Source organism: Cavia porcellus, unplaced genomic scaffold (genome assembly GCF_034190915.1).
Source record: "Cavia porcellus strain 051 isolate PalLab524CR breed Dunkin Hartley unplaced genomic scaffold, mCavPor4.1 scaffold_14, whole genome shotgun sequence".
Taxonomy (NCBI): Eukaryota; Metazoa; Chordata; class Mammalia; order Rodentia; family Caviidae; genus Cavia; species Cavia porcellus.
In genome coordinates this window covers 49256711-49282326 of record NW_026947497.1, presented here as the reverse complement: position 1 = coordinate 49282326, position 25616 = coordinate 49256711, and the positions used below count along the sequence as shown (strand labels likewise).

At 40.1% G+C, this 25616-nt stretch overlaps 1 protein-coding gene across 2 annotated transcripts in view; it reads right to left on the bottom strand.

The window, feature by feature from the left end:
• Pdgfc (platelet derived growth factor C) overlaps positions 1-25616 on the bottom strand; it is a 196147-nt gene that overhangs the window by 69805 nt on the left and 100726 nt on the right. For both annotated transcript variants that reach the window (XM_063260879.1, XM_063260880.1), the window contains exon 2: positions 13880-14075. In XM_063260879.1, the coding sequence (XP_063116949.1) occupies positions 13880-14075 (196 nt within the window). The remainder of the gene's footprint in view (positions 1-13879; positions 14076-25616) is intronic.

Sequence of the window (25616 nt, the reverse complement as noted above, 5' to 3'; positions counted from 1 at the left end):
CGAGTGCATCCTTGCACGGAAGATCCCTGCTTTTCCCTGGGATAGGCCTCAGAAGCAGCATCTGCCAAGTGTTTGGTTCACTTCTGGTACACTCAGGGATGTGATCACTATGGTTACACGTGATAAGTTTTATTTCAACTTTAGGAGAACTCTGCATAGAGTCTCGCGTGGTGGGTACAGTAATTTACCTCCCTGCTAGCACTGGGTAGGGTCTGGTTCCCTTCTTCTTCATCTTCACCATCCTCATATTTTTTGAAATTTTAATAATAGCTGTTGCAACAGGGGTGAGGTAATACCTCAAGGTGGTTTTGGCTTTTCTTAGTGATGTTGAGAAACTTTTTCATATACCCATCACTGATTTCTGCATTTTATTTGTAGAAATGTCTATATAGATCATATTTCCATTTTAGAGTCAGCTTACTTCTTTTGGATTTTTTTTTTTTCATTTGGCTATAGAACTGTTTGAGTTCTTTATAAATTCTGGATATTAAACTTTTGTCAGGTGAGAAGTTTGCACATATTGTAGTCCTGTTCTCTAGGTGGTCTCACAGCTAGTGAAGCCTCGCCCATAGAAAAGCTTCCTAGCTTAGCATAACCCCACTTCTCTGTTTTCACTTTTGTTGCCTGTGCTTTTAGGGTCACACCAAAAAAAGTGTTTGCTTGAAGTATTTCATCATGTTTTCTCCTACTATATATAGTACTTTGAGTTGATGTTTATATAAGGTGAGAGATAGGATATGTTTCCATTTTTCTGCACATGGATATCCAGTTTTGCTGGCATCATTTATTGAAGAGACTGCCCTTTCTTCAATGTGTGCCCTTAGAGACCATGGTGAAAATCAGTTGGCTATCAATATGTAATTACTGGATTTTGTACTTTATTGCACACGCATATGCATCCGTTTTTATGCTAATATAGTACCCTTTGGATGGACATAGCTTTGTAGGAAGTTTTAAACTCAGATACTATGATGTGTTCAGCATTTTTCTTCTGGCTTGGGATTGCACTGGCTATTTGGCATGTTTTACAGCTGCCTATGTATTTTAGGATGTGTGTGTGTGTCAGTACTGTAAAGAATGACTTTGACATCTCAGGAGACTACCCTAAATCTGTATTTTTCTTTGGGGAGTGTGACTATATTAACAATGTTAACTCTTCCAATCCATGAACATGGGAAGTCTTTCCATTTGTGTGCATGTCTTCTTCAATTTTTTCATCACTCTTTTATAAATGTCACTAACGAGACCTTTTACTATTTTGGTTAAATTTATTTCTAGCTATTTTATGGCCATTGTGAGTGGAACTGCTTTGGAAACCTCATTTCTCCAGCAGTTTATGATTGAGGCCTAACAGTGCTACTGCTGTGTGCATCTGACTTTGTACCCTGAAAATGTCCTGAATTCATTGTTTGTCTCTGTGATTTGGGTAGATGACTCAACATTCTCTGCATATGTGTTCTTGACATCTGACAGCAGGCCACACAGACTTCCTGCTTTCCAGACGGATGCTGGCTACTTCTCCCTTACCCACCTACTCGGGTTGGGATTTCTAGTACTGTGCTGATTACATGTGGGAAAGGTCAGCATTCTTGTCTTGTTTGACATCTTAGAGGAGACACCTTCATTTTATCTGCTCAGCCTATCACACATTACTATGACACTGGCTGTGAGTTCATTACACATAATCTAAATGTTTTGAGGTTTTGTGCTTTCTATACTCAAAGGATTTTTGTCATGAAGGGATGCTGACTTTTCATTAAATCTTTTTTCTGTGTCTCGAGGTGATTATACGGCTTTTTTTCTCCAACGTGTAGATGTGCTGTGTGATGTTTATTAGCCTGTATATGCTGAGCCGTCCTTCCATCCTGGGGAGTTGCTCACAGTTAGTTTACTGGGATTTTGCTGAGAATTTTTACAGCTAAATTTATCAAGATAAAAGTTTATAGTTGTATTTTTTTTTTGCTTTATCTTGTTCTGATTTTGCTTTTAGCATAATTTTGAGCATATAAAATGTATTTGTTAGAGTTTCCTTTTTTGCAGTTTTTTGGGGGGATAGTTTTGGAATATTGGCATTAGTTCTGCAAATGCTTTGTAGAATTCCACAGTAAAGATAGCAGGGTGTTTTTTTTTTTTTAATTGGGGGTTGAGGAGAAACATTTTGATACAGATTAAATCAAATGCTCAATATTTTTAAGTTCATATTTTCTGTGTTCTTTTGGTTGGCTGTAGTTCTGAAATTTATAAATTCGTTGTAGGTTTTCCCTCTTGTTAGTGTATAGTAATGATGTTTTGAGTTTCTGTGTCACCAGCTATAGTGTTTCCTTTCTCATCTTTGATTTTATTTGTTTGAATATTTATTCTTTTTTTTTTTGGTTGGCCTGGATAAAATTTTTCATGATCTCTTTTCAAAAATTGTTTTATTGATCTTTGTATATTAAAATACCTCCATTTTCATTTTTTTCTTTGATCTTTATTTCTTCTATTAATTTTAGGTTTGGTTTGCTATTGCTTTTTTAGGGACCTAAGTATTGTTACTAGGGTTGTTTATTTGAAATCTTTTCCTTCTTTTGATGTAAGCACACGTTTTTCCTAGGAACTTCCCTGTAATTACTTGTAATCCGTAAGTATGGGTATTTTATATTTGCATTTTCATTTCTTTCTAGAAATTAAAGTTTCCCTTTTTAATTTCTTTATTATTTTTCTGGAACTCAAGAGTGTGTTCTTCAGTTTCTGTCTGCTTGTACGATTTCTCAATTTCTTCTTGTTGCTTTCTGGTCATATATCCTGTGATCAGAGATGACACACGATTTGATTTCCATTTAAAAAAACTATCTGTCCAGCCTTGTGTGCTGTCCTCACTGATGAAATATCTTGGAGAAGGTTACCCTGGAGATGGGAGGAACAAGGATTCCAAGGAAGCCATAGCAATGGGTGTGGCAGCCCTGGGACTGTGGGGCATGACACACTTGACTGTCTGCCTCTCTTGGGCAGCTCCACTGCTGCAGGGGCCTCTGGGACCGCTGTGGCATCAGGCACACAGGGTGCCCCTCTAGTACTCACATGGCCCGGCAGCACTGATACCATGGGCTTCCACCATCAGCAGCAGACCCTTTGGGACTGTCCAGCCCAACCCATCAGGGCTTGGGTCCAGAGCTGTATGTGGCTGTGACATTGACCTCAATCCCTGCAGATGAACTGCTGGTAGCAGGGCTCCATGGAAGGTGCTGTGTGAAGCTCCACAGTGGTGTGTGGTGGGGTTCAAGGTGGCAGAGACCCCTGGAGCAGGGACCTCGGGAAATGTGCCCTTGGATTCTTCCATGGTCATCACTAGTGAAAGGACGTGAGGTGGGAGATTGGGCAGGCCTTAGGGCTCAAGGCACAAGCACCATCCTTTCCTGGTCTTCCGTGCAGCACCCTCCTGCTGCGCTGGATTTCCTGCCCCCTGGAGTACAGACAATGCATAGTTTTGGGCGCTGGAGTCACTGTGGCACAGAGGGGTGCAGGTGCATTGTGACACTGCAGCCTTTTGTCCCCTGTGGACAGTGCTATGCAGAGGCTTCTGCCCCCTGGGCCAGTGAGGGTTCTGCGAGGGGCTCTGTTTGCAGGTGGCAACTTGCTGCAGCTGCAGGGGTTCTGCACATCTAGGGAGACAGTGTGCAGCAGAGCCATCCTGCACATTTCAGAGAGCTCCCTGAGCTGATCCCATGCATGAGAGGGCGCTGTGGCAGTCGTCAATCTTAATTCTTCCCAGTAACAGGAAGTCTCCCAGCCAGGCATCCGGGGAGCTGCCCTTCTCTCTGTGCAGCCATTCTGGTCTCGGAGTCTTGAAGGGCATCTCTAGTCAGCCATCCTGGAATTGCTCCTCACTTTTCTTTATTTTTTTTCTTCACCATTTTTCAGTGATGACAGTTTTCTGTGTCTTCCCAGAAGCAGTCTATGGAGCTCACTGTTCTGCTCCCTCACCTGAAGAAAATACTGCCTAGGAGAAAATACTCCTGCCATGACTTCTGCCGGAAGTGGGCCTATCCATGTGACTCACACTTCTGGGCATGTGGGAAGGCAGCTCCACGCACATCCTTTTCCCTCTCTGGTCCCTCAGATGCAGGGAAACCTCTGGAAGCTTAACTCGCAAGGCCTTAGTGAAATGTGCTCATCTAACTTTTATACATTACAAAGAAAACAGTACTCTATAGGTTAGAGTTTTGTTTAAGTCAACCTGCTCAAAATTCTCAAAGGAAACATCAACTACTACTTAGAAATAAATGTATCAATCAACTAGAAGTAAATCTTTTAAGTCAGTATCTGTGGTCCTGAAAATGACAGAGGCAGCTTATTTGATGATAGCTGTCTTAAAAGGAAGGCTCTTCATAAAGACAGCTGGCACCTGAACAGAATTTACTCTCCAAAAGTCAGGAACTAACAGGGTCAGGCGAATATAAGGAGGTGTTGCTGGAAAGCTCTCTGCCAAAGGGAATGATGCTAGTCGTTTAACGCCAGGGATGCCTGAAACACTGAAGAGGCTGAGGTGAAAGGTCAATGCAGAATTCCTATGGTGTATTTTTAAGATTCATACACAAAGATGTCATTTGTTAGTAAGGGTTGGTGTTTTATTGTAATTGTTTGTTTTTCTCTTTCTGGTAAACTGTGCAGATCAGTAACTTGTTAGTTATCCAGGTAATCAGTGATCTGAGTACTTCTTCTGTGCTTCATTGCCCTTGTGTGAACTGGAGAAAATGGAGCAAGGGAAGGAGACCTGCTTCAGCAGAGGCACAGCCGCACTGGCCACTCTCACAGGTGCCTATGGCAAAACGTGCCCTTCATCTGTGGGTGAACATCATTTCCCAGCATTACACCTTCCACGTGAAATAGCCCCCAGCGTTCATGCAAGAAGGTGGCCAGCTTGTGGCCCTACTGAGAGGCTATGGAAACTTCAGGATGTGGGCCTTGCTGGGGGAAGTGGGTGGCTGAGGGTAGATGTTTAAAGAGAATGCTGTGTCCTTGCTCTGTCCTCCCCTCCCCGCTCCCTTCCCTCCTCCACCTCCCATCTTTTGTCTCTGACTCTGTCTCTCTCCAGCTCTGCTGTACCATGTGCTCCCTGCCAGAATGTTCTGTCTTACTACAGATCAACAACCAAGTCACCATGGACTGAACCCTCTGAAACCAAGCCTAAGCTAACCATTCCTTACTCAACCTCGGTGGACTGTTCTCAGGTACTTTTCCACAGAAACAGAGAGCTAACACATGAGTCAAAAGGGAAGGAGGGAGAATTGAGGCAAAGCAGAAAGAAGTATTGGTAGCAGAGGAGGAAAGGATAAGATACAGGAAAGAAGATGAGGAGCTGGTGAGAGACAAACACTGCAGATCCCAATAGGAATCTGAGGAGTTACAGGATACATTCTTTTCTCCACTTGGAATGTCGATTTTGAACAGCTGGAAACATAAACCAAAACATCTCATTAACCAAGAACACAGTCCCTTGATCTCGGCCATGGTCAGGTCCCCACCCTTCATTTTTAGCCCTCTTGGGAAGGATTGTTTCAAAAATTTTTTAAAGTAAATGCTACAGAGTTCAAAGGATAACAAAACTATAAATTATGCACTGAGCTAACTATACTCAGAAGACTTGCTTGGAAAGGGCAGTAGTGAAATCTGCACAATAGAAAGACTTTACTCTGCACAGAAGGGCAGGTAGGAAAAACAGTTACTGGGAATTTGAAAGCTGCACATGAACTCTTATCCAACCTTAATGTCAACAAGAGAAGTCATTACGTTCATATCAGGAGCACTACTTCCTCCTCAAGACTGAAAGAGACAGGTCCACTCTCAGGAACCAACCGTTTCTCCACCACCTTGAACAGACCACCTCGGCTCCTGGAAGGGGTGTGCAGCCTGCATCCTGCTGATGTAACACCAGCTGTGAGTTCCTCACCTGGTGAAAGGCTGGGTTGTGGACACCCAAGCTGCGCCAATTAGTCAAACTTCTCTACAGAATTCATTTGGGAAACTTCCCCATTTTCCTGCTTTCTTTGCCCATCTTACGAGGGCAGATTCCTAGAGGCTGAAGTCATAGAGGCAGAGAAAACGCTATAGAACCTGGATAAAATCTGTGCCTTGGAATTTCTAGGATATTACTCAAACATTTCTTTTATAATAAGACTGGTTCGAATCACTAGCTAATTCTTTACTAAATTTGAAAGTAATACTTCTTATATGAATTCCACAATCTTTTCACTACCTGTTAGGGAAATATATTTTGGTACCTAGTACACCTCCAGCAGAGCAGTAAGATTAACTCTCAGCACAATGCAATGTTGGTCTTTCCCCTTCTTGGGCCCATGTAAAATCCACCTGTCAATCACTGGTAAGAAAGAGAAAGACCATCTTTTCCTTATGATTACAGACTGAATATTTAGAACACTAAATTCCTGTTTTGTTTATCTTTAATATAAATGCTAACACTGGCCATTTTGTTTCCACTTATACATGTGTTCTGAGGCAAAAGACAATTTAGATTTTTTATGGACTATTCTTCCAGTTTTGAGAATCAATCCCTGGACCTTGAACATGCTAAGCAAACTCTCTACCACTGAGCTACACCCTCAGAATGTAGATCTAAAAAAAAAAAAAAAAAAAAAAAAAAAAAAAAGCTTTGGAATTCTTTACACAAATGCAAGGGTACCCTGGCTCTTCACGTCCACAGAACTCTAAGAAAGAAAAGGTTATTGGCATGAGCTACCTGATCAATCAGATAAGAATTCCACAGTGAACTGTTCTGAAGGATCATCTCCCTGTAAATCTCTGATCTGAGTAATAACTCCAACTATTGCAACTGCCTCTACTCTGGCCTCTGATGTATTGTGAAGTCTTCTCAGAGGTATCTTCCTAAAAAACAGCCCAGCATGCACCTGATCCTCTTTTTCAACAAAACCCTCAGTTTGAGGCAGTGTGAGGGAGGTCATCCATCCCCAGGCGATCACGAAAGCTTTCTCACAGTCCACCTGTTACAGGCAGCTGAGTTAGACAGAAATATTCTAGGTAGTCAGACAGGGCTGGACCCTTGAAGGAGCCAGTGCAGAAGGCCAGATATCTTGCAACCTCGGAGGAGACAAACATTTCCTGCTATAGGCCAGGCCTCAAGACAAAAGATCAAGCAAATACATCTACATTCTAAGGACTGATATTCTAAATAGGTCCCTATCACCCTAAAAACTGCTCTTTAAGCATGCCCGCCTGTTATGTAATTGGCTTCCCCATTTCTCTCCAACTTAATCAATTTTACCTGAACAATTAGTCTCACTGGTTGACCATACTCTGTCCCATCTTGTGCTCGCCTTGCAAGTTCCCATGCTTTCTCCCTTAGACATGCTCACTTTGTAGTTTTACTCTATAAAAGTCCCTAGAAAAGACAGAGTCTTTGGAAACTCATGAAGGACCCTTTCTTTGTCTTTCTCAGACAGATGGTTTCGTTCTCTCAATAAATATTCTGCTCTTAGCCTCTGTTGTTCCTAAAATTCATTCTTTGATTTTAGAGGACACAAACTCTACTGGACATCTAGTAGGTTGGGAGTTTCATTCCCCTGTATTACAACTCATTCCCTAGGTACCTGCCACGTGTACCACGCTTCAGAGATAGCCAGTGCCCCCTCCATGAGTTTTCATCGGTGTAGCCAGTCTGTCTAGAACTTTCTTTCCTCTCATCCATCTATTATTTTATACTAACTAACTTTTACCCAAGCACTTAACAGCTGCTAGCCAGGGGCTAACATCTTACCTAGCTTCCAAGACAGATACGTTCTGCATTCTGTACCTGAGCTGAATATGACCAGTGTTTCCTCACTTCCACACATATATTGCTTCTCCAGTGGCCCTAGGATTGCAGCACCCACTTCTGGGGGCCACAGAGTATTACTGTCATCTTCTTCCTTCAGACAGCAGCGATGTGATCAGTGCGCGGTTGCAATATCAATTCTGCATCGCCCATGCCTGTCACTATCTGGTTCAGGTGGACTTCAAACCTCCACAGCCATGGTCCTAGGACATGTGAGGTGTCTGTGTCTCTCTGTAAAACATTCATGCATTCCTCCAACTGAGGGGACACAGCAGTGGGCACAAAACATCTATGAGCCAGCACCTTGGGTTTGGACTTCGTGGCCTCCAGAACCTCTAGAAACAAAATTCTACCATGCAGCAGCTTATGGAATCTTGGATCCTTCAGTAATAAAATCTGAGAAGACTTAATGCCAAATATAGACCATTCATGCTTCTTTCCTCCTTGATCCTTTTAGAGGACCCAAGAAACATCTTGTGTGGGGAAGTAATTTGTTATGCACTCAACAGGCTGTAAAGTCATTATCAGGTAAATAAACAACATCCTGTCAGTCACAGGATCTCCTGAACAAGGGAATGTTTTGTTTTCTTAAATTAGTATGTCCTTCAAGTTTTGTCACACACAGCGTCCAAAGGTGTTGATAGGAAAAATGCACAGTGTTTCAATTGGAATGAAACACACTGTAGACAAGTGAGTACTATTCTGAGTCCTGCAGGGAAGAATTAACTCTCCACCCCTCACGTCCCTCATAAGTTACTAATAGATATTTACAGACCATTGTTCCAAAAATGCACAGTGATGGTACGAGTTAGGAAACGGACAACCAGGTCATCTAAGCATAGCCAGTCATGTGAGAACAGCCCTGGGTCCACCGTGGTCTGCGCTTCGTGGCATCTCATCCTCGTCTCCTATGAGCTGGCCTGCATCATTGCCCAGATGCGGAGCTACTTGTTAGCATAAGCATCTCCTATTCTCCGCTACCATCTTGATACTTACTACAGAGCTCAACAAATGTCTGCGGAATGTCTAAGGAAATAAATGAGGAAATAAGAAGACCACATTGATTCTATGATCAATAAGAAGAGAAGGTACAGATGGGCTTTATTTTAAAAGAAAATCATTAATTTTCACTATTTTAAATCTACATATGAAAATATTTGTAGCTTCTGTAGCATATCAGAGTTCTTGTGCCTTGCTAAATTTCTCTGCCTTGGACCAGCTATGGCATCCTTCCAAAAGAAGCTCTAGAGTAGGGCAGAAAAAAAAAAAGGCACCGTTCTCATTGGTGAAGCTTCATTAACACAACCTTTTGCAAATTATGTCTATTACCATATTACTTTTGGGAATTGCTTATATATAATAAGTATGCTGTTACTTAAGAAAAGGAACAAATAGAAAAGGTTTTTTGGGCAAAGTGTTCCATGGCAAAAAATGTGTTCTCCTAGGGAAACAAATGTCACTAATGTCAGAAGCCTTGGAGGAGAGGTGATCCACAAATAACCTATGATACAACTGTGTAAAGTAGAGGGCTGGCAGCCTATAGATGCACTCATCTGGGCCACGTTTACATAGTAATCCACCCATCCAGAGAGAGAGAGAGAGAGAGAGAGAGAGAGAGAAAGAGAGAGAGAGAGAGAGAGAGACAGAGACAGAGACAGAGACAGAGACAGAGAGAGACACAGAGCAAGACACAAAAACAGATAGAGACAGAAAGACAGCGGAGAGAGAGACACACACAGAGATTGACAGAGAGACAGAAAGACAGAGAGGAAGAGATAGACAAAGAGAGACACAGAGACAGAGAGAGGGAGAGAGATTGAGAAACAGAGAGGTGGAGTGAAAGAGAGACAGACAGAGAAAGAGACTGAGAGAGAATATTTTCTCTCAAAAAAAAGCTGAATATTTTTTAAATGCCAACACACACACACACATACAACATTTCATCTCTCCTTGTCCCGTCTCACCCTAATACCACTAACCACCCTGCTGGCATATCCTGCTCAAACTGTGAATGTAACAGACATCAATTTGCATCTGACTTGTTCTGTGTTTTACAATAATAAAAATCTTCTGCAGCATAAAAACGCTACTCATCCCGCTCATCCAGGACCTTCCAAGAGCTGCGAAGTCCCTGGGCAGAAAGCACCGAGGACCAACTGCCCAAGGGTGCTGAATCCCAGGCCACACGGTTTCCTCCAGCTCTGCACTGCTGCTGCCTATCTGGTCCCTGGCTGAGGCCCAGCCCAGCCGCACCATCAGGAATCATCCCAAACAACAAAATCTGGTTTTGCGTGTCCCTCTCTTGTGCACTATTAAAGCCATCACCGGGGCACAGGATAAAGTCAGGCCTGCTGAGTCAGTGTGGCAGAGCAGCCCCTTGGACCGGCATCTCTCCACAGGCCGAGTGTTCAAGGACAACAGGCCCTGAGGAATTTCAGAGATCCAGCTTGACAGGACCACAGCCGCCTTGGGTCATGACCACCACCTTTGGCCCCAAGTACCCTGGTGGGCTTTCACCGTTTCCTTTCCCAGGGTGCTATAAATACACAAACCATCAGAGTGGTACGTGGGGCTTTAAAACCGGTCTCTGCCACAGCCAGGAATGCACGGAAGCCTTTGATATCAACTTAAGATAAACCACACACATTCCAGCTTGGGCGAAGTCACTCTGGTCCTGACCATGGTAAATGCCACCTTCTCTAGCCCCAGCCCCAGAGGTCCACTGATTTCTAAGCCACCGACGATCATGTCCTTCCACGTCCACAATCAACAGCAGTTTGCACTCATGGAACCTTAGAGTTGGTTTGCATTCACAGGGACTGCCCTGTCCCAGGATAGTTTTCTTGTTTTATTAAAAAATATTTTATTGTTATATGCTTGTAATACACAATGTTTGCATTCACTGTGGGGAACTGGTACACGCATGTGACGCAGGTCCACTTGATTTTCCCTTCATCCCCCAGCACCACACTCGCTTACCCACCTCTCTCCTTCCGCTATTGCCCATTGGGCAACATTCAGCAGCTTCTGATGCTGTAAAGCATGCATTTCTCACTAGCACCTGTATGACATAAGATCATGTGCACTTTCTTTTTCAAACTAGTAGAAAAGAAAGATGAATAGGAAGATAAATGAAATGAATGTAAGAAAAAGAAACTCAGCAAACAGAAAATTAAATACAGATGGAATTTACAGAGTAAGTAACAGGACAGGACCCAAATAGTCACAATGCTCTCTACAGAGAAAACAGAAAGATGTCACACACCAGACACACCTCCTGACACACATGCACACAGAACAGCAAGTGAAGAAGGCAGTGAACAGTAACTAGTGTTATTAGATTGCTACATTAGGCTTGGGCATCATAAAACAAAAACAACGTATCAACGAAGCAAAAGACTAATGAAGCTAAGCTAGGTGGCAGTTTGGGACATATGCGCATTAGCTAATGTCTGCGCAGAAGAGAAGGACAGGAGGAAAACCATACTGAACTGTCACTACTAATCTTCGCATCTCTGAAGCAGGAAGCGCGAGAAAGAGAAGAACCATCATAGATGCCAAGAGTGGACGCAGGCTGTGTCTCGTGGGTCAGAAAGGGACTGGACGGAAAGTGGAACAGGGCTGGTATGGAAAGGAGGCCATAAGAAGAAGAGAGGAGGGATGTTCCTCTATTAGTTGTGCAAGTGGCCATTCCCGTGTAAGACCCCGACACAGAGGACCCCAGCTTACAGGTACGAGGAGGCATGCCGCACTCTGCCCCATTCTGTAAATCCAAAGTTACTCTATGTTAGTTTAAAAATGGCAGATTCTCTAAGATCACAAAGAAGACAAAGAAAGTGCAAACACAATCAATAGCTTCATAATAGAAAAAATAAAGAATAGAATGGAGGAGAAAAATTTTATTTCACAATAATATTTTTTGCATAAATCCAAAATAATTCCCAGAACTATGAGAATCGATAAAGGAGCTTAACAAATTTGCCAGATAAAAAGATTAATACAAAAATGGTTTATACCTCTGTACATCAACAATATATAGTTAGAAAATATAGTTTTCAAAAAAAGTTTAGAAATAATCTATAAGACATACAGAGATACATTAGATAACAGATTTATAGTATTTTGATGAAAAACATTTCAAATTGTATGGCCATAAAAGAGATCATAAAGGACGGAGAAATTGCCCTCACAGATAGAAGCCTTCATTACCGTGATGATAATTTGCCTCAACATGATCTACATGAGGTGTGGTTGAAAACAGTATGTGCGTTAACCCCTGGAAATCCCTCCCCTCTCTCTAACTCGCTTGTCCATCTTTCCCGCCACTGCCCGGAGCACTAGTGCCAGTTCCCTCTCGTGAGTGTGGCAACAGCCCTGCTGCGGCAGACTCGGTCTCCTGAATTAATTCAGTCTGTTTCCCTGTCATGGCCAGAGTGGCTTTGTGAATGAGCACAGCAGGCACAATGCCATCCCTGGTGAATGAGGCCAGTGAGGACACAGGACAGAGTTTCTGTGAACCTGCCTGACTTTTGCATGGCACTAGGCAGCCGCAGTCACTCTGTTTTTTGATCCTAGTGTTTAAAGTGGGGTGAGTACTTTAGGGAGCTTACTGGTCTTTTAATATATGTATATGTTTTTAAATTAACATTCACTGTAGTTTTCAATAAGCCCTTGAACACTGAAAGGTCTTGGGATAATAATTGCCATGGTTTATAAAGACCTTTACAGCTTAAACTAGGAGAATATATTTAAAGGCAAATTACCTGAGGTTTTTCCCCAAGGGGAAGAAAAGGAGTTGAGGCTTAGATAATATGACAGGGAACTGAGAGGGCCATCCAGCTAGATGGACACTGCTGACCAAAGGGACATCAATATAAACTAATTTTAAAAACATAGTATTGTTAGTCGTTGTGAGTTATCTTCCCAACTCTTTTTATTCTTATTATTTTTTGTGTTGTTAATTTTGAGACAGGGTCTCCACAGCACTTTAAGTTTCAAAGGCTGGGCTCAAGCGTAACATACGCCTGCCTTAGCCTTTCAAAAAGCTGGGGTTATGCTCGTGCACTACCATGCTGGGCTTGAGTAATGGACTCTAAATTAAATAAGCTAGCTCATAATTTATAAGTTCTAAAACAAGCGAGGTAAGGGCAAAATAAATGAAATGCATAATCACAAAAGGAAAAAAAATGTGAGAGAAGTGAATGTGAAAAATAAAAACTTTGATGACTGTAAGGGCAATTTATTTCATCTGCATTAAATAGTCATCTGTAATATACGATAAAATGAAGATTCTCTTTTAATTTGCACATCAAAGATAAAATAAATAATCCTGCAATAAAATTCAAGTAAAATATTTTCTTGATACACAAATGCCACTGAAGTGAAAAATCTCCAAGAACATCACCCAAATTAGAGAACTGCACTCACGGAGGATTAGAACAGTAATATTTGTGTGACATGCAGTGGGTGCTCCTTCACATGGGTGATTTCGGTTCACGGATGCTGCCAAAAAATTAAGGAAATTCCTACCTGACGTGACATGATGATGGCCTGAATTTGAAATTTTGCTCCCAAACTATATTTCTGCTTTGAGATAAAATATTCAAATATTTTATTCCCATGCATGTGTATCAATATGTGTATCTAGATAATATATAGTCATAGATACTTATCAGCTTTTGCTTTTCCTTTTAATAGATGATAGTGTTTTGATTTGGCTGTTGGGAAACTCAAATAAAAAAATAGCACAAAGAATAACTTAAAGTTTTGGTTATGACTGTATTCCCATATATGGCTTTAAATTCTCTGTACTTTGAATGATTTTAGCTTACATGCAATTTCAGCAAAACCTTCAATGATTCCAGAAGATGGGCAATAATGAATATGTGTGTTTGTATGTCTTCTGCTTTTAAATAAAGAATTTACATAGAATGGAACTTAAGATCATATGTTCTTAGACCATCTGAGAAGATGCTACTTAAGATAACGTCTCGGAAGCCCCTGGGATGCCCCAAGGGCCTCCGTTTGCTGGGATCCGAGTGGCTCACTTACTTGCATATGTCATCTTCCGGGTCCTCCAGCCCAAAACGCTCATCAAATGTCAGTTGTATCCACACGTTTTCCTCCACGGCCACTAATCGCCACACCAGGACCGTGTTGCGCGGGTAAGCGTGAGGAAACCTCGGACTGTGAATGCTGCCATTGGTGGCCACGGTGATAACTCTTTCATGCTGGGGGTTCTGCACTCCTACAGCAGAAACACAGACACAGAGACACGTTGGGACCACACGTTCCAAAAGTCACTTCGGCATAATGCTCTGCTGTTCACATTTTGCCCCAAACAAGTGTTATGCAATACAATCCCGATACCATCTTTTTCCAGAATTTATCTGGCAAAATAGTATTTTATTTTTACAAAACCCACCTAGCAGTTATTTTCACTAAGAAGCCCACAGACTAAGATAGTCTTTAAACCATGAAAATCCATTGTGCCTTTTACATTCCAATAAGAAAACCCTTAAACTGTCTTTTATTTGATTTTTAATATATTTTGTACAAATTTTTGACAGCCTTAACTAACTGCACCCTGAACACATGAAATGAGGTCATAGCAAGATGCCCAGCATTTAACTTTGGTGTAAGTCTTACATACTCTTAAAGTCAAGAGAATCATGAACATTAATTATTAAAATAAAATTTATAAACTATTTTTAAGTATTTTTAAATGAACTATCTCTGTATACTCACTGTTTTTCTGCCAATGACCTATATATTTTGGTGGTATTTATACAAGGAAGTGGCTTATATTTTGGCATCTAATATTTTAATGACTTTTCTAAGTAGTTATTAAAATTTAATATCTGTCCACTGCCTCTCAAACAAACACCTCATAGCCAAGGCACTCCTCACAGATACGGCAGTGTCTGCTTTTACATACACTACCTGGAAAACCGAATGGCTACTAAATGATCTGAATTCTACTTTTGTATCTTCAGTCAAACAAGCTGATAGCTAAAATACATATACATAAATTTGTCTTTACATTCTTTTTCTATATAATTTCTAACTTCATTAGACTATAATTAAATACACTTTAGAAACTAACAATCTATGTTCTACTTGTGGTAAAGGAATTGTAAAAAACATGTTTAACTTAAATTGCTGCCCCCCCACATTCATCCCTTATGCGATGATGAGGCTTTCCACCAGGCCCACAGGATTTTCAGATGACTGTCAGTTTTACCTGAATTTCAAGCAACTGAGCCTATAATCAAAAGAAGGAAAGAAATAGGGAGATAGAGAGGGAGGAAGGAAGGAAGACAGGGAGAAACTGGGAGAAACCAAGTAGGCCACAAACACTGAATGCTACCAGATTAACACTACACCTAACAGTTTTGCTATTCAACAACCATCTTTTCAAATCTATAACTTTAACAGTATTTTAAGGATGAAATAAATACACAGGATTTTGTATTTTAATAAAACTGTCTTCCTATAACCAAGGAATGATTTACTCAGACTGCTGATGAAATAAAATTTAGCTTTGTAGTCCAATCATTGAACTACTAAAAGACATAGTCTTTTTCACGATGTATCCTGAGATAAGAGCACATTTTGCACATATGAGATAAGGAAAGAGGAAATCTTTGTAAATACTAAATTTTAAAAACCACACATAAGGTCAAAATACCTGACCACCCTTCTTAAGGTAAAAGTACTGAAAACTAAAATGAAGCAAAAATAGAAAAAAGAATGAGTACCAGTATTATAGATCTTGTAAAATTATTATGTATACATATACAACTCAATTTTATAGATATAATATATCTCTGAATGCTTTAAACCAGTTTAGCAATAAAACCCACACAATTCCATAATATCTGGCACTTATTACATACTCTGAGTACTTTAAAAGATTTATTTATTATGGATGAAAGCATACAGTACAAGAGAGTAATAAAGAGCAATAAAAATTTTGATAGTTTGCAATGTTACATTAATAAAGGTAACACTAAAACTGAAGTTTCTAAATAACATGCAACTCATGAAGAAAGATAAATCAACCTCGTCTTTAAACTAATATTTTAAGTTGACTTTTCCAGAAATGAACTGTAAGGATGAAAATCAGGCAAAAGAGAAAGAGACCTCCAACTCTGGCTTACACTGGGAGTTGTAGAGAATCATGCTTCTTTGATTCACAAACACTGCAGGAATCTGTCTTTCAGAGCTCGTGGCCTCCACAGATACCCCAAGAGATGTTGAAGGTCTTCACTGCCAGATACGCTATTTTTGAATCATGTAAAAAGGTGCTCAATGTTTTGTTTGTTTGTTTTTGTTTCGTCTGGTACCAGAAGTCAAATCAGGGCCTCATGCTTGCTGGGCAGGCACTGTGCCACTGAGCTACCTCCCTGTCCCATAAAAAGGTGTTTCTTAAGAAACATCTACCTCTAATCTTTGTTTGATAAACAACTGTAATCACTGGTCTTATTTGCATTTTGTTCACTGTTTTATTTGCCAATGATAATCCTTTTTATATTAATCTTGCTAGGTTGTTTATAGAGTTAATTAAGACATTTCATTTTAACAACAGTTAATACCTTATGGCATATAATACATGCACACAGAGCTATATGCAAATATACATATAGATATCATGACAACATGATTTAGTAAAATTTTGCCTTAAAAAGCCAGAGTAATTTCATCCCAGCTTTATTCAATTTCATAGAGAAAAGATACATTCCAGCTCCACAACACTGATAAATACATCGTTAGAACCTGAATCTGCATGGAAACACCAGACCAACAGGCTTGTGATTTTAAATTCTGAATATAAATACGAAAGAAGGGTAACACGTACACTGGACAGAAAGCTCAGACTAGTTTTTGTTCCACTGTAAGCTTAATCTACCATTTCTCCTATATTTAGAGAAATACTAAGACAAAAGAAAATCAGTAAAATTAGCATTATCTACCTCAAACTGCAAATAGACAAATAGTCACTAAAGGGACATAGAAGAAGGATACAAAGTAAACTACAAAACTGATAAAAATTATCTAAGATATGTCCGTGGAAGTCCCCAGGCATCTAATCCCACGAGGTTGTCGGTCACTATATTCCTCAAGCGAATGAAAGCTTGAAAGTTATTTACCGAGAGCCTGTCATGCATCAGGTACCCGCCAGTGGCTTTAGACACCAGACACTAAACAAAGTCCTCTCCTCCTAAGGTGACCATTTCTGGGTCTGTAACCAAATCAGCTCTGGAGCAGGTATCCTAATAAATCAACATTCAACTAAAATACTCAGGTCAAAGGCCCTCTTTTTGGAACATGACTTGATTCCCATCAGACATTCCTTCGGGACTGCATATTTTAATCATATGAATGTGTTCACCGTTTTTTTTTTTTCTTTTCCTCCTACCACATTATAATTTCCAGAAAGCAAATGATATTTATTGAACATCCATAACCAGAGTCTAGATCTGTGCCCAGCACGTGTAACTATCTACTTTACACTGAAAGTATATATAAAGTTGCTATCCTATGAGGACAGAAGACAATTTACATCATTTTCAAATTTCATTCCTTACTCCTAAGTTTCAAAACACTTTACAAGATTAGGCAAAAATCTTAGTTCACATTAAATTGTTGTCTTACATAAAGTTAATTTGTTCAGTCTACACACACACAGGATTATATACATATGATTACATATGTATATGGGTATATATACACACACACACACATATAAAATCAATGTAAGAGGTCAAAGAGTACTGATTTAGAGATTTGCTTTTTTCTCAGTATGCCTCCATATTTCTAAAAATAAATCATGTGCTATAACTTTACCATACTCTGAGAATGCCACAGCTATAACTATCAAGGCTCAAGTTATGAATTAGTAAAAGTTATGACAGTAAAATAGGTTACTTTAGGCAAGTCACTTCGCTGAGTTTTCTTACAGAGGAGATCATTAACTGATATGATATTTGTTTAAAGTAAATTACAAAGCCACCTGGAAGTAAATGAGAAACATGTCACTGATACAACGCGAAGAGAATGAACAAGAAAACTTGCTAATCAGGATCAGAACTGGACCAGACGTGCAGTACAGAACCGATCACCGTGGAAGCGTCCAGTTGCACGAGGCAAAGCGCATTAAGCACATACAGTGGGTTTGAGCCATCGGTTTAAACCATCCGACTCCCTTGTGCAAGCTGTCTAAGTGGGAAGGGAAAGGAGCCTCGGCCTAGAACCTGACCATTGCCCCACGCTGTCTTTCAGATAGTGGCTGGACTTGTCAGGATTCCAGCGGAAAGCACAGGCGTGCTTAGTGTTCCTCCCTCTTTCACCCAAGCATCACAGGGAGAGGAGTGTTTAGGGAGCTGCCCCCCAGCTCCTGGGTGCCTGGGGCAGGGAGTGCTCAGCGCTTCTGTTATCTGATCATCCTGGGGAGCACTACTGACCTACTGACCCGGAAGTCAGGGCTGAGTCTGTCCAAAGATCTCAAAACTCCAATCCAGCCTCCATCACCTGGATTACTACAATGGGCCAATCAGAGCAAACCAAGGGCCCTTTTATTCCCAACATTTGAGAGGCATCCATTTGGGGTGAAGTCTGGTACCAGAGTGGCTGGTTAATCTTCACAGTGGGACCCAGCCCAGTGAGGTGCAGCATACAGAATCTACGAGAGTCGGAGTACAGAGAAATGGACCTGAGCTAGCTCCAGCCGCAGCCACAGGCTCCCTGTGGTCAGCAAGCCTGTGGGACCCTGGCTACACCGAAGCACTTGTCACTCCAGAGTGGCTACTGTCACTAGTGCCGCCTCTCACCCTTCCGCGGTTCCCAGCTCAAGGAACCACGAGGCCCAGCGACAAAGATCCACACCTCTTTCTTTGACTGAAGTGTGTGATTCAAAAAGGGTAAAGATTTGACAACACAGTACTTTAGCCTTTGGGCAATAAAAATAACTTATTTTTGCTTCACATTATAAATTGAAGTCTTCAGGGCTGGGAATACAGCTCAGCGGCATAAGCACTTGCCTGGCAAGCTCAATGTCATGAATTTGATTCTAAGTACTCACCAAAACAATAAATGAGTAAGAAACTACAGTAAAGGCTCAACTATGAAGACAAACCATCAATAAGCATCATACCTATTATAGCATCGAATGAATATACATATATATTAACAGACTCTCTTTAAAGCCTTTACATTCACAAGTTAGCAACACACCCACACACACACAAATACAGACAGTGATATAGTTAAACATGTTTAGGTAATAGTGTAACTTATTCTGTTAAGCTGTGCTTATCTCACACACTACAAAGAAGCTAGAAACTTGAATATGTAAAAGAGATAGATAAAGAATAATTCATACAATATAGCAAACATTTACCTAGAAGATGAAGATGTCAGCTCATCAAAAGCTATTACTCAATGCAGAAAGTTTTGATACATTATCAGGAATTCTGAACTACTTCAAGCAATAAAATGCATACATGTCAAATATATTATAATGAAATACAAATTCATATCGCACTGCCAATGAAGACAAATCTACTTAAGAGCAAACATTTTCCAGAAAGAACACCTGTGATGGAGGATCTACCAGTTAACCTCTTCGACACATAATTGACAAAATTCAGGTTGAGGTTAGGAGCAATTTCAAAAATTGGAAGTTGCTACCTATTTATCTGAGGGCTTGAAATGCCTAGGTAATACGTGGCATTCTGGCAGGAAGATGTTTAAAATGTATCAATGAAAATACTAACATGATAGTCAATAAAAACTTACTCATTCCTAGATAAACTCAAGTCCATTGGTTTATGCCTTTATCAAATATTTCAAAGTCCCACAATCTCTTTTGAAAGGTTAAAGCTCTGCACGAGGTAAAACAAGTCCTAAGAAACAGTAACATAGAAGGATATTTATTAGCCCTAATTTATTTAGCATAAAATATCCATGCTGAAAATTGGCTTCAGTGCTTCCTGTCTGCCCTTAATGCACAGCATGCATCCATAGAGTCTGTGACTTTCTCCTGAAAGCTAGCAAAGAAACATCTCAGGTTGTGTATGTTACGAAGTGCTGTCCTTAAGAGATACATAGTGTTTACATTCCCATAAGTAACATTTGAGATTTTTAAATTGTGTTTGTAGCAAGTTGCAGAGATTACTGTTTTGGTTTCAGCAATAATTGCACATAATGATAGCAGAAATAAATAAACAGCAATTAAATCAGAACATGACTGATCCTCACAGGCTAAGTTTAAATAAATCTGTTGATCAATTTAATTGTTCTGCTCTGGTGGAAACCACTACCCCTAACTCTACCCTTTGCAATTCTTACTTTAAGTTGATGGAAAATTGAAATAAATAAGCCTGAGGCGTTTAAAAGAGCTGAAAACCATAAGTAATAAAATTTGTAGAATTTGTTTGAAAATTGTGGCACTTACATGTTATCTTCACAAAAAATGAAAGACTGTTAATAATGCTGAGAATACCCTAATTGTGCAAGGCTGTTCTATCCCAGGTTACATTACTGTATCACCTAGGTAAAACAGTCTATAGTAAAAAGTGAATAAGCACAAACATGAAGACTTTCAGTGTCTTTCATTCAAGAACTGGCCTGAATACATCCATTGGCAAAGTTCTTCAGCAAAAGCTGGCTATATGATAATTTTCAAATTCAGTCAAAAATCAAGGAACAAAAAAACTAAAAATAGGAGCTGAAACAGAAAAAGCAATAGAGTCAACTAGAATAGACTCCCCTCACAGTAGGGGCTTCACCCACTCCTGAATGGAGGCTCTTCTCCAAGCCCTAGTGTTATTGGTTCTTCTAGTGTTCTTGGAAAGCACCTTCTTCCCTGTCTTCTGACCCCAGGGAAGACTTTGAAGAGGGCTTTCACACTGGACACTGTCAGATGCCACATGACTTGAGATTCCCTCTTCAGGACATGGAACTGTGTACAGGAGTCTAATCCTGGCCCACAAACGGCTCACTGCACTCACAGCCTCCTTGGAGCTGTCTGAGCACAGGATTTGCCTGAAAATTCTTGCCCTGAGAAATCATTTTGAAGATAAAAACTGAACCCATGTGGTTTATAAATTCACTCAATTTTCATTTGGAAGAAATGTGACAGTGCCCCAAGAAATGAACCAAGATAACAAGCAAATGCTGGGGTGAAAAGAGAAGACAAGAGAAAAGTGCCAGATGAAATGTACAAATTATACTTAACCCAATTGCCACAACCGAAATAGCACTAATTGTCCAGACAAATGGGCTGTTACTCTGACTCACAAGTTAAGATAGGGCTCTGTAAAGGAAGATATGCACAACTTAGCTCTAAACAGAACGACGCTAATCTTTTAAAATACACAAATTACTTAAAGATCTATTGCTACACAACCACAAAAACTGTCAATGTATTTTATTTATAGCAGTTATCACGCTGCAAAATTTGAGCACAAGACTGCAATCTCCTTAAAAGTAAACCAATACAATTTCAAAGGAATTGTGACAGAGAAGAAAAACATGAAATTAAACAAACCAAAACCAAACCAAACCAAACCAAACCAAAACACTGATATCAATATGCCTTAAGACTTATTTGTCAATTAACAAGAAAGTTTTATTCAGTACTTCCTATTAAGTGAAATCTATAACACATTCGGTAGCTAAATTATACCTTCACAAGATCCATGTGCTTGTTTTTTCTAAATCATAACAGTCAAAATTATTCACTAGGTAAAGTTCTTTTCAACATGCTAAAGAATGGACAGAAATGAAAATACAAGAATTGCAACAAGCGTCCTGCAAGATGGAGACTATTAGACTATAAAGAGAGTGTGAGGGCATTCAGATGACCAGAGGAAGAAATTTAGAAGTGCTGAGACACAGAAGATCACTACAGTGGAAGGAAGACCTTCCTGCTCCCACCTGTCCACACTGAAGAATCAGGTAAGAATATCACACCACCCAATCAAATTCTCTTGCTGTAAAATGCTGTGGAATATCAACCTGAATTATGTGAGAGTACAAGAGTGTATGATAATAAAAGTTTAAAAGCGTAGCATAAATAAAAACATACATTTGGCTTACCTTTTAAATGTTCTTTCTCCTGTTTTCTATGCCAGTCCACATGCTTGGGTATAGTTCCTCCCTGCCAGTAGATGGAGATAGTAAAATTGAGTCTTTGGGTGACCTCAAACCCTAATTTAGGTGGTCTGTAACTTCAATTTTATACTATGGGAGTCTAATGGATTGAGAAGACATATAAAACTTGTCAAAAATCTGAGTCAGTCAAATGAGTTTTTTATTCATGGTCTCCTGTAATCTTACAGGAGAAGGTCTTGGCTGGCATAGAAAAAAAATTTTAAAAAAGAGCATTATCTGGTAACACAATGGAAAGAGCATTATTTGGTAATATTACTTGGTGCATACATGTAAATAATACTATTCTTTGTCTACTCAGAATTGCTAGCTTCTGGCCAGAGTTTCTCATATGCTGGGGAATACTCTGAATAATCTCATGAGGTTAAAATTATTATCCTCTAACCTCTTGTCCCTGAGAAAGTATTTTCAAAGCTGTGAATGGTGAGCTGAAAGTCACATGTCAGGGTTGTTTGGCTCTGCTGTGAGTCTCAGATTTACTAGCTTCTTAATCACTGCTAGTTATTAACTACTAGTCACTAGGAGAAATACTAGTTTCTTCTTTCTATTGATAAAAGGACTTTGAGGTTGGAAAGTCATTTGATGGTGGTAAAACCTGATTTTGATTTACTTTTTTTCAGTTTAAGACAAGACATCCAGCAGGTTTTTAGGAAGGAATTCAAAAAAGCTAGAGTGCAGTATTCTGTAGGGATTCAACGGATTCGCAGAAATATGACAGAACAGAGGTGCATGGAAATGCTCCTTTGAGGACTGCAGACTTGAGGTTAAATTCAAGCAGGAAGGCGCTGATAATGTAAGATTGCAGGTAAGAACATACAAAAGCAGTAAAATAATAATTTCCTGAAAGCTAATACGAGAACACACAAGTGTCTCTTGAAGACACAAAGAAGGAATGAAAGAACGTTCAAAACTGAACTGAATACTGATGAAATTATTGTCACGGTGCAACCAAAGCCAGCTCTGTGCCGCACACGTAACCTACATTTAAAAAGAAGCACCTGTGGGCTGGCTGACCAGCCTAAGAAGATTCTGCCTGCAATCATATTCCTGAGCACAATTTGGCAGAAGCAGAGATGACTGACAAGTTGAGGTCTGGACTTTCTATCGCTGCATCCTGAAAGCATTTACTTATGTATTTATTTCAGGACTAGAGCCTGAACCCAGGGCCTTCCCACTAAGCTCCAAGGCTGCTGCTGGAGTTTCCTGCAAAGGGAGGTCCACCGAGTCCTCTTCCCCAGGAAGCAGCTTTATTCGGGCCAGCCCTGACCCAGCGGGTTTGAATCCAAAGACAGTGTTCAACACGGCATAGCCAAACACTTTCCTGCAATTTCTATGTCTCAGTCTCCATTCTGTGGGTACACGATAACATTCTACAGTCCACTTGGGTGTGAGTTATGTCACGGAGTTACACCATAACTGCTGATAGTGCTGCACTGCAAAACTGATCTCCATTGTCATTCTGAAACGGCCTCACATGAAGTCACTAGGTGGACCAGGCTGGGATCGAACTCATCATCTCTCTGCCTCAGAGAGCCAAGATTATAGGCAAACATTGTTTTTTAATCATTGCTTAATTTTTGTGTGCTTAAAAATTATCAAATGTGTCATATTATATATGAAAAGACAGCAGATGTCTATTTGGATGAGGTGAAATCCTGAATTCACCTTTGGGATTCCTTTACTGTCATCTTTGTGATCTATAAAATAAAACTACTTCTAACGATTGCTGTGTTTCACCTAGCAGGACTCATGTTCAGGAAAGAAACAATTCTGCGCTTTCTGAAATCAACAGGCAAGTATTCGTGCTAAAATCAAGACCCCCTCTCTCAGCAACACTGGGGAACCGTGTCTGTGCTAGTAAGTGAGGAATGTGACTCTTCTCATCACCGTTCCTTTCCTTCCATCATTCTCAGTTCCAAACATGTCTGAGACAGCCTGGTGCTTTCACTTTGCTGTTCCAGATGTGGGGTACAAAAGATAATGCTCAGCACTGCTTTGGACTGAGTGCAATGCCAGGATAACACAGTAGCACCATTATGGGAAAGAACGTGGAGCAAGATGCCCGAGACAGATGAATACCAGGGTGTAGGAAACTGGTGAGACAAAAACAAACTTTACATGATTCACTCAATAATGTCTATAATCCTCTGTTCTTTGTAATTGCTCTCATTATAAAACTAGCCTTCAAAATTCCTCAAACATGTTTAGCCGCTGAAGCGAGTATTTGAAAACAAAAGCTAGTTTTTGATCCTTTTAAGCCAAAGTCTTGGGAAAGTCTTCAGCATGTGATGAAAGGCAGGGACACCCAAACCAGAAAATTATACATCTAACTTTATCTTCCCGGGTTCACACACAATCGCTTATTGCTTTCGAGCATTCATGCAGCACCCAAATCTATTAACCAGACGTTCCAGGTAGAGCCCGCTTGCTCTAACAACTGCACTGCCATTGCAAAGCAAAACCAAAACACAGGGTTTCCACTTCACCTAGAAAGAGCTGAGGGGTTTCTCTGTTTGACTGGTTTCATATATTTACTTGTTTACATTGCAGTGGCCAGATCAAACTCTTGACTTCCCACATACTAGGTAAATGTTCTAACACAAATACACAGATGCACACACACACACACACACACACACACACACACACACAGTATACTATGTTTTTTACTTATAAATAATGACACTATTTCATATACTTCTAATGCAACTGTATAAAAGTATTTAACACACTGCCAGGGAAATATACCTCCCTCCAACGAATGATTTAGAATCTGAGAATAGTTTACAGCCATTATTTAAAAATCATTTTGGGTATGGACATAGGTTAGGGTTACGGAGCGCCCTTAGCACACTCAAGGCCATGAATTCAATCCCCAGCAAAGCATCCTCTCCAGAAATTAATTTTTCAGACAAATTTCAAGGGTTTGTTATCAAGAAATATTTCTATTGAGAATATAAGGCAATTCAATTGTACTCCTGTGTTTCGATGGAAAGATTTGTTTACAAACTTCTGAAATTGACACCTTTTTAGTACAATTGAAATGGTAAGCAACGCAGACATTTCCAGAAACTAATTTTAAAATTGTTTTCTATCAACGAACCACCAGCTACCAATGGGACAATAAGTCAGCTACGAATTCGTCTTTTAATCCTTTGTTCCACGCCGTGGTAAGGCACCATTTCCTACTTCATGTAGACCATGGAACTGAGCACTCTTGAATCGGAATTGTTTTTTCTTCAAGATTCTGTCATTAGCCATTTTTCTATCACCTCGAATCCTTGGTGATCTCAAATGTATCTCGGATTTAAATTAACCGGTTCATAAGCACATGCTTTTAAAACACCTAGTGGTAGCTCAGATCTCTCAAGACACAAAGCTACATTTCCAAGCGAATCAACCACCTGCTCCACTGTAAGGCACCCTCTTCTAAGCTCATTACCAAATGGATGAGCCCCATTTCCTCCTTGGCTTTATTTTCTAATTTCTATTCAGGGAATGGCTTGTTCCTCTGCCAGTAAGCCTCAAAACAATCACCTCTTTTTCTACTTTAACTTTTATTTATGACAGTATTGCCAATTTAACTGGGCTGGGATAAAGTTGAAGTCAATCG